This window comes from Eptatretus burgeri, unplaced genomic scaffold (genome assembly GCF_056783735.1).
Source record: "Eptatretus burgeri isolate ZD-2024b unplaced genomic scaffold, Ebu_testis_v1 Ebu_testis_scaffold_566, whole genome shotgun sequence".
NCBI classification, from domain to species: Eukaryota; Metazoa; Chordata; class Myxini; order Myxiniformes; family Myxinidae; genus Eptatretus; species Eptatretus burgeri.
In genome coordinates, this window is record NW_028222515.1 from 15,001 (window position 1) to 25,000 (window position 10,000).

The 10,000-nt window shown below is 46.1% G+C and overlaps 2 protein-coding genes across 2 annotated transcripts in view; one reads left to right on the plus strand and one right to left on the minus strand.

Annotated features, from left to right (window-relative positions):
- LOC147007143 (uncharacterized) overlaps positions 1 to 4,638 on the minus strand; it is a 5,583-nt gene extending 945 nt beyond the window's left edge. Inside the window, exons 1-2 of the mRNA XM_085867536.1 lie at positions 4,088 to 4,638; positions 1 to 3,962 (exon numbers count right to left, since the gene is read on the minus strand). The exon at positions 1 to 3,962 is cut by the window's left edge and continues 945 nt beyond it. Coding sequence (XP_085723662.1) covers positions 3,107 to 3,859 — 753 coding nt within the window. The 5' untranslated portion in view covers positions 3,860 to 3,962; positions 4,088 to 4,638 and the 3' untranslated portion in view covers positions 1 to 3,106. The remainder of the gene's footprint in view (positions 3,963 to 4,087) is intronic.
- A 54-nt stretch (positions 4,639 to 4,692) lies between these two features.
- Positions 4,693 to 10,000, plus strand: part of LOC147007144 (sperm motility kinase 2B-like) — a gene marked incomplete at its 3' end in the record, with an annotated part of 13,407 nt that continues 8,099 nt past the window's right edge. Inside the window, exons 1-4 of the mRNA XM_085867539.1 lie at positions 4,693 to 5,007; positions 5,194 to 5,280; positions 8,959 to 8,997; positions 9,335 to 9,383. Of these exons, the coding sequence (XP_085723665.1) occupies positions 4,783 to 5,007; positions 5,194 to 5,280; positions 8,959 to 8,997; positions 9,335 to 9,383 (400 nt within the window). The remainder of the gene's footprint in view (positions 5,008 to 5,193; positions 5,281 to 8,958; positions 8,998 to 9,334; positions 9,384 to 10,000) is intronic.

The following is a 10,000-nucleotide window of genomic DNA, read 5'->3' on the forward strand; positions in this document are numbered from 1 at the left end:
CGCGCGACATGTGATCACACGTCACGTCCTTCGATTCACCACATTCTCCCCGTCTTTAAAATGTAACTAGAGGCCCAACTAACGCACCATGATTGCTTCAGCGCTATAGGAGTATACATTTCAAGCAACGTAAACTATTTAAACGACAGAAGCATACATGCCAAGCAGTGAGGATTATTTTGAGTTGTAGGAGCATGGTAATGAGCATCGATATATGATGTAATGAGCATATAGGAGCATGAGCATCGAGGATGCCAGTAATCCCCTTTACAGATTGAGTCGGCGAGGTGTATTATCCGTCGACCTCTCTGGGAGTAAATGGCGGTTTCACTTGAGGGAGGCTTCCGATCCTCTTGGTGAGCCTCGACTCGTGCCGGAGATGACTCCACGATCGCTCTCGGGTGGAACGCGGCAGCTCCGTCGCCACCGTTCCCGGGTGGAGTTCCTGGGGGGAACACCTGGGGAGGGGATGTCAGAGGGAGGAGTGCCAGATGGTGGTGTACCTGCGGGAGGAGTATCTGAGGAAGCTAAATGGGGAACCGACACAGTGGTCTCCCTGCCATCCGGGAGTCTAACATGAGCATACTCTGGATTAGTATCGATGAGTTTGACACCCTCCACCATGGGTTCATACTTGCTTTGTCGTACCGGGCGTTTCATGAACACTGTTCCGGGATGGGTTAGCCAGTTGGGCACCGATTGGCCGTCAACATAACGTCGCTGGTGAGTAAACATTCGTTCGTGAGGAGTTGCATTGGTGGACGTGCAGAGCAAAGAGCGTATGGAATTCAGAGCGTCGGGAAGGGTAACCTCCCACCGCTCGGGGCCCAGTCCTCTTGATTTCAACGCCAGAGTTACGGCTTTCCAAATGATTCCGTTATACCGTTCCACCTGCCCATTACCCTGTGGGTTGTAACCAGTCGTTCGACTAGTTGCTATGCCGTGCTCTTATAGGAACTGTTTTAGCCCGGCCGACATGAAACGCGGCCCTCTGTCTGAATGTATGTACGAAGGTTTCCCAAACATAGCGAAGAGGTCAGAGAGACATTTCACGACAGTGCCCGAGGTCATATCCGAGCACGGAAATGCGAAAGGGAACCTTGAATATTCATCAACAACAGTGAATATGTATCTGTTGTCTGTCTCGGTCGGCAGGGGCCCTTTGAAGTCGATATTTAGTTTCTCGAAGGGTGAAGTGGCCTTGATCAACCTGCCAGGAGCGGCGCCATAGAATCTGGGTTTTAGTTCAGCACAAACAGGGCATGAAGCATTCATTTGTTTAATATCTTCGATAGAATAGGGAAGGTTTTGTCTGCGCACGAAATGTGCCATTCTGGTTACCCCTGGGTGGCAAAGAGACACATCTCGGTCTTGCAAAGCCTGACTGATTGTCGCCGAACAGTAGACCCGAGAGAAGGTGTCTGCAGCAGGGTTTTCCCTCCCGGGCCGGTAAACAATGTCGTAACTATAGCAGGCAAGGTCTATCCGCCATCTCATAATTTTTTCATTCTTAATTTTCCCGTTATTTTTCCCATCAAACATGAATGCCACGGATCGTTGGTCCGTAACGAGCGTGAAATGGTTTCCCAGTAAATAATGTCTCCATTTACGTAGGGCTTCGACAATAGCGTACGCTTCCTTCTCTATTGCTGAGTGTCTCTGCTCGCTTCCAGAGAGAGTTCTCGAGAAGAACGCGACGGGTCGCCCGGACTGATTAAGCGTCGCAGCTATCGCGTGATCAGAAGCATCTGTTTCCACCACGAAGGGCACCGAGCTATCGATCGATAATACCACGGAATTACTGATATCATCTTTGAGGCTGTGGAAAGCTTTTACAACAGCGGCATCTGGTGGGAAGTTTTAGCAATGCACTAGGGGATGTATTTTCTCGGAGTATTGGGAAATCCATCTTGCGTAGTAAGCGAACATGCCTATCACCCGGCGCATTGTCTGCAGGTCCTGAGGTGGGGATAGCTCACGAAGTGGGCGCAATCGTCCAGGATCAGGCTTAATCGTGACGTCGGCTATTGTGTAGCCGAGAAGGTCAATTGACCTTGCCGAGAATACGCATTTCGCGGAGTTGAGGGTCAGATTATATTTTCTAGCAATGCTCAAGAATCTGTCCAGATTCATATCATGTTCCCCCTGATCCTTACCGCACACCGTGACATTGTCCACGTAAACAAAAGTGTCTTTGAGGTTTTCATCTGAGATGATGTCGTCCATAACTCGTTGGAAGCAAGCTACTCCATTCGTGACACCGAACGGAATCCTCCTGAATTGGTAGAGGCGTCTACCTGCCTGGAATGCGGTGTAAGGTTTGTCTTCCTCTCGGATGGGAATTTGATGATAGGCGCTTCGCAAATCGATGGTGCTGAATATCTTATAATTGGCCACGCGTTCGATCATCTCGTCTATGCGCGGCAAAGGGGAGGCATCGAGTTGGGTGAAACGATTGACCGTTTGGGAATAATCGACAACCATTCGTTTCTTATGGTTCTGATTGGCGGTGACCAACACCTGTGCGCGCCATGGCGAATCGCTCGGTTCTATAATTCCTTCTTCCAGTAATCGCTTGGTCTCTGAAGCGATGAAGTTCATATCGGCAGTGGTATATCGCCGCGATTTGATCGCTATCGGTTTACAGACCGGCGACAAGTTAGCAAACAGCTGGGGGGACGTTACCTCTGCGGTGGTCAAAGCATTTAAAATTAGACGAGGTTTGCTTCCTCCAAAGGGTATTTCGACGCTCGTGTGCTGCTTGAGGACATTATGACCCAGAATTACGTCTGCGCATAAATCACGAAGCACCAGTACCCTTACATCCCGATGCGTGTACCCTTTTACGTCCAATTCAACATTGCAGTACCCTCGTACGCGGGACTGTAGTGATGTGGCGGCCATGCATACCGTATTGTCTGTCGGGTGGATCTTCCATTTCCTGCCCTTCACTAGCGAGCTGTTGACGAAACTTTCAGAGCGACCGGTATCAATCAGAGCCTCAGCCATATGCCCGTTAATTCGTACGTTGATGATAGCCTTGGATAGATTCCCGGGTGAGGCTGCAGTTAGTTTCTTTTGTGAGTAGAGAGCCGCAGAAGTGGGTTTATTTCTCCTTAGAGTAGATTTCCTTAGAGTAGATTGGCGGGGCATTTGTGGCGAGGTGTCTTTTGTACCCACAAAAGAAGCATTTACCAACCGAAGTAGTTGCTGAGGAGTTTGTCGAGGTCTGGGTATCCGACTCCTCTGGTTTTTCTCCATCCTCTGTGTCAGGGGTGCCCTGTGGGGTTCCTTGAGTTTCCACCGTAGCGGCGTTCATTAGCAGCATCGGTGTCCCAAATGACTCAGATTGCTGCTGAGCCGTATCCATCGCTCGAGCCTGGTCGACTACCTTTTCAAGAGTGGGTTGCACTTTCTCCAGTAAGCGTTGCCGTATGTGGGCTGACCTGAGCCCTTGGATGAATGCCTCTCGGGTCGCTTCATCTCGGTGTTCCTCGGCGGTTACGGCCCGGAAGCTGCCGTCTTTTCCCAACTGTCTCAGAGCTTGCAGGAACTGATCGATTGTCTCCCCGGCTGCTTGCTTGCGTGTGTTGAGAAGATGTCGTATGTACACCTCGTTCTTGCGCTTCACGTAGAGAGCCTGCAGCACGTCGATCGCTGCTCCATAGGTGTCACACTCCGAGAAGAGCCTGTATACACTGGGTGAGACATGATTCACAAGGGCGGCCAATTTGTCGGCTCCCTCTTCGATGATGGTCAGATAGTGTGAGAAGGAACGGAACCAATGCGACCATTTCATTTCCGAGTCAGTCGCGTTTGGGTCAGCGTCGAACCTCTCTGGTTTGTAGATCTTGTCCATCGTTGGTTGAGAGAGCCGAGAAAACCAAATGGAATAAATTGAAATGTAAGCGAGAGAAGAACCTTCAGAGTGTAGGCTTTATTCCATTTGATTGAAGCCGCTTCTACGGGCACATCAGGGAATACAGGTGCAGCAAGGAGTACATAAGCAGTAAGGTATACACGCGCAACCGATCACCGCAAAATAAATCAGTATAAGCACGGAGTCCGATATACTCTCAATTCTCACCATTCAACGAGCACCAAGTGAACCGCCGCCGTAAATGACAATGCCCCTGGGACAATCACCCCGTTCGTGCGGAGCTCGGCTTTATCTATTCCGTGCTCGAGCCGCGCGACATGTGATCACACGTCACGACCTTCGATTCACCACACTCATGGGTGAAACTCTTCCACATGAACACGGAAATACCCTTTTTATTTTAAATAACAACAAATATGGAGGTTTTCGTATTTTCGTCAGAAGCACAAACCGTGGGACATTGGGGTGTTATTCACTTATTCCGATATGCGGATTCGATTCTTCCCTCATTTCACCCAGATGGACTTTTGATTTACGTCATGACGTCATTACCGCGATTAACATCATGTAAATTGTTCGCACAGCAGTTTATTTCATGGCAGAGGAGGGAAATAACATAATACTCTCCATGGTAATGTAATTATTACCATGAGGAGTCGAGAATTTCGCTCCCACAGAATGAAGGTGATTTCATTCCCTTGATTTCTCGACTTCCAGTTAAAATATCCGCCATTAGCCCCGCCCCCTCCACGTCTCGCCCCGCCCCCTCCACGTCTCGCCCCGCCCCCACACCCCGTCTCGCCCCGCCCCCGCCCCAGAACCGTTATTCAATTTTTAACGGCCCATGATGACGTACAATGAAGGGGGCGTTCCCATTCGCTCCCAGGGAATGACGTCACTGTATGTGTTTGTTTCACTCGAGTGAAGACGTTGGTAGTGATAACACGTTTCCAACGTTCTCTCTCTTTTCCAATATCCTCGAGTGCATTTTGACAATGAGACTAATTGAGGTTTTACCTCAGAGAATTAGTTTTCATTCTCCGTTTGAAAACGAGGAGAAATCTCCTGACAAGCAGGAGGTGAATATTTGGAGACGTGAAGAGGGTTATCCCCACGAGATGCCCAAGGTGAACCAGATGTTCCATTTCCTCTTGATTCTCTTCCCCAGGTGTTCATGTTCACCTTGTGTACAACCCCCAGGTTCATCCTCCACACGGACAGAATGTGAAATATTATTTTTATATTTTATTGTTTCCTTCCCTGTGAAAGAAAGTCCTCTCGGAGTGGAATGAGGTTTCTATGTTTCCTTACAGGTTCCGAACCTGGAAATTATCCACAAACTTGGAGCTGGAGCCTTTGGGACGGTGTTCCAAGGGACACACCTGGAATCCGGGAAACAGGTAAGAATGTGAGCGGTTTGTTCGGTTTCACTCATTCATTTGTTCCTCGGTGTAATTCATTCGTTGCTCGGTGTAATTCATTCGTTGCTCGGTGTAATTCATTCGTTCCTCGGTTTAATTCATTCGTTGCTCGGTGTAATTCATTCGTTGCTCGGTGTAATTCATTCGTTCCTCGGTGTAAGTTATTCGTTCCTCGGTGTAAGTCATTCGTTCCTCGATTTAATTCATTCGTTGCTCGGTGTAAATAATTCGTTCCTCGGTGAAATTCATTCGTTCCTCGGTGTAATTCATTCCAATGACTGACAGGACATGAGGTCGAGATACAAGGAGTCGTCAACCAACCAATGTCGCTCATAGTCTCGACGTTTATTGGTGTAAATTCACATGTAAAGGTCAAATGAACAGAACAAACATTGAATTGTAAATATTCGGATATTTATGAATGAAACAGGTTTACAAATGATCACGTGTTGTAATTTTGTTGAGTTTTGATTGTCCAAGATATCTTTCAATCAGTCAATCTACGTCACAATGGAATGAACAAAGCTGGACAACCACGGTGTGTTCAGTTCCCAGCGAGCGCTTGCCAAGCCTGCCGTTCCATATGGACGGTTTTGAGTGGAGTGCTCGATTGAGTGCTTCAAGTTCCGTCCACAGAATGAGAAAATCAAGTTTGGTTTAATAAATAAATACGTCTCCACTTAACACTTAATCGTTTTTTTTCTTGAATAAATATCTTGAAACGGATATTTTAACGTTTTTTTAATGTGTTTGTATTCTGATTGGCCCTGCTCCCCAAAAAACGATGATGTGATGACGTCATACGTGACCCGCCACGTCATCTCGGTTATACTTTTGCTGCGGGACCGACATTTATGTGCGGTGTTCATCTGCTCTGAACTGTGAAAAAGTCCTCAGATTGGCAGCACGATGTATTGTTGTTGGTTGTAGCAAAACTATCAAAGATGTTGTGAGGATCCGTGTTTGACCAAAACATTCAACTGAAAGGAGAATTTGGACACCGAGGTGAAACTGAGCAGAGGAACGTGGCACGGCCAGACTGGTTGAAGTGGAATTTGCAGCACCCAGTTTGAAGATGATTCGTTCCACTCCTTCCTGTATTCACAGTTTGGGAAGAGTAAATTGAAGACATTGAAAGCCAACACGATCCCCACGAAGATTAGAGATAATCCTCATCCGATGGAAAATAACGAAATGGACAGAACAGCGGGGGAAAGGGGCCATTCAAAAATTACATAGTGCATCGGGTAGAGGGGGGTGTATGTCCAAGTGTTACGGAGTGGGAGGGTGTTGGGGGTGTTTGTCCAAGTGGGAGGGTGTTGGGGGTGTATGTCCAAGTGGGACGGTGTTGGGGGTGTATGTCCAAGTGGGAGGGTGTTGGTGGTGTTTGTCCAAGTGGGAGGGTGTTGGGGGTGTATGTCCAAGTGGGAGGGTGTTGGGGGTGTCTGTCCAAGTGTTACCGAGAGGGAGGGTGTTGGGGGTGTATGTCCAAGTGTTACGGAGGTGCACTGTACATCCTGACACGAGAATTCTTTTTTGAATTTTTTTTTTCCAGCGATTCTTCACCATTGACAGATGCGACCAAAAATGATATATAGCACGATATCTCAAAACGTTGTGAATGGATTGTGACAAAACTTGGTGAATGAGTTGGTTGGGTGACGAGAAGAAGCCGATTCGATTTTGATTCATGCCCAGATCCAGATCCGTCCTATCAGTGGGATACAACACCTAAACTGTTCAGCCAGGCGGAGGTATGCGCTCCACCGGGTGCCGTTCTGGTTATCCTGGAACGGCCTCCGTATCGACATTATATGAAGAAACAATGCTCCAGGCAGCTTTCCAACACTCAGAGGTTTAAATACTTTTAACTTTATTTTAAAACCCTCCAAGTGTGACGGTAAAAATCGTGCTTTCTACACACACAACCACCGTTCCACCAAACTGGGAGGAGCCAACCACTACGCTCCTCCCAGCAGCGATGAGCAACACATGAGCAGAGCGTAAATGTGCATGAAGCAAAACATGAATATGCATGAGTCAAGACATGGGCGGAGCATTAATGTGCATTTTTCATCCAAACTTCGTGACATCACACTGGTTTCCACAATCATAACAGAGAAGTGTTTCATCAAAATTCCACGACACTCGACTCGACATTCCACGAAAGCAGAGTCCGAATCGATGGTTGCAAGAAAGATTACATCAACTCGAGCATGTTTGAGTGTGCAATGTTAAACTTCTTATTTCTGGAACACACACTGATTGAAACTGAACAACACCAATGAAACAACGTAAGGATAACATCATCTGATCCAATTCATCGTAACATACGGTGGACATTTACAATCATTGTATATCAATAGAGACCAACATTGTGCTCGTTTCCTGCTTTTTCATGCTCTGTTGAAAGGTTATATCATGAGACAAGTCTGACGACGACGATGGTTCACGAGTGGTATTTGACGATGTAGATTGTTTCAGAAGTCAAGGATGAGACGATGTGACAATTTTTGACCAAGTTAGAAAAATGATCAACATGATGTCGATCATGAGTGACGGGTTATTTGCTCCAAAATGTCGAAAACCCGGTTTCGTTCAACAACTTTCAAAATTTGACCTTTGCATAACCTTTAAAGGTCACAAAACAATGTTGTGGACATTAAAATAAGGAAAGAGGATATGTGCTATAGCTTACTGGAGTTAGTTTGTCGAAGAAGGTCGAAAACCCGGTTCGATTCCCACAACTTTGAAAATTTGACCTTTGTGACCTTCAAAGGTCAAAGGTCAAGGATTATGACCTTTGGTGCAAAACTTCCTCTGGAACATTCCAGGAACAATATAACGTCATATAGGCTACATGGCATTTCACACTCCTCGGATTATCCATACTTTGATGAAATCAGCGTAAAAAGAAACTTGAAGGGGGCGCCACGGGCAAGGTGTTCGAGATAAAGCAAAATAGTTTCAAGACTTTAGGTGGGGAATGACGTCAAGATTATGCATTAAAAATATTGTCATCCAAGCTCTCAAAGTTTGGGCAGTCGTATGATTTTTATGTCAAAATTCGAAATTTTCTAAGTTCGTGACCTTGTGACCTTGACCTTGTGACCTTGACCTTGGGACGAAAATGAAAAATCGAGCTCCGTGGGGCTATGCAGGTGCCCCTGGGCGAACCAAATACCGAAACCACTGCCAGATTCGACAAACCATTCGGAGAAGATGGATTTTTCTGTCAAAATCGCGATTTTCTAAGTTCGTGACCTTGTGACTTTGACTTTGGGAGGAAAATGAAAAATCGAGCTCCGTGGGGCTATGCAGGTGCCATGGGGCTAACCAAATAGCGAAACGCCTGCCGGATTCGACAAACCCCCTCGGAGAAGATGCAAATTGAAATCGGCTACCCCCTTAAAGCACATGTTTTTTGGGCGTGGCTCCACCCATAATGGGCACACCACGCCCATTTTCAGGAAAATACAACTCGATCATGATATAAACCTCCCACCAAAATTTTGTCACGATTGGATCAAAACCCACGTAGCTATGCTCGGGACAGACAGACACACAACAATAACGAATATAGTAGTCACTTATTTTTTTCGTGAAAATATTTTTTCGTGAAGCAATTGTTCCATATGTTTTCTGTTCCTTCCCCAGGTTGCAGTGAAGTGCATGGAGAGAAAAAATTGGAAAATGGTGAGTTTATGGGAATGTGGTGAATGTAGGACCATTTCCATGGAACCCCACCGGCCATTGGGACTATACAGGCTGTTTGTGACGTTTAAACCCACACGTAATCATGTGAGAATGTACAGAGGTAACGGAAACGGCAGCACAATGGTGGATGTTTCCGAGTCTCTGCCACGAAAGATCATCTGTTTCGATATTCGGGATTCCTGTTCCCCGAGGCTCCTCAGCACTTCCTTCTGCAAATTTTTAACTGGTTCACTTCCTTTATATGAGATAAATTAAATTATTGAAAAAATGATTGCCTATTATTGACAAGTTTAATCTATTTGTTTTTGTTTTTCAGCTCTCTGATGAAGGGAGAATGTTACTGCAGGTTGATCATCCAAACATTGGTGAGTGTGTGCATTGCACCCTTTCCTTGAGCTTTTACATCGATTTTGGTGATGGCTCTGACTTGTGCAGTTTGTTCTCATTGTTTCTTAACACAGCACAGGTCTTGCTGAGTCGTCGAGACTGGAAACCCAATGAATGTCAGTGTGTGTCCGTAAGTTCGTCGACCCGTCTCCTCCATAATTCCAAAACCATGAAACCCAGCGGCCCCAAACTTTTCATGCACACGAAGGGATCTCGGAGGGAATACATGAATGAAAATTGGGTGTTTGGGTTAATTTAAACACCCCTTTTGAAGATAATTTATGGGGTAAATACTAAATATCACAACAACAAAAAACAAAATAAGCCTTACAAAAATAGTGGCGTGCCATCTTTGTCAGCCCTCTGTCAGCTCACAAGAGTCTGAAGCCGCTATATTTTTTGTCCCACTCAACAATGCCTCGACTTGGAATAGGCTGCAACAATTTGTTAATGGAAAGTTTTTTTTTTTCACTTTCCTCACTCACATTATATTGAATGCCTGATCATCAAACCTACAAATCAATGGATACATGGCAATGCTTGTCAACACCCAGAGATGCAAACGTTCGTGGGTTTATTTAATTTATGTACATGC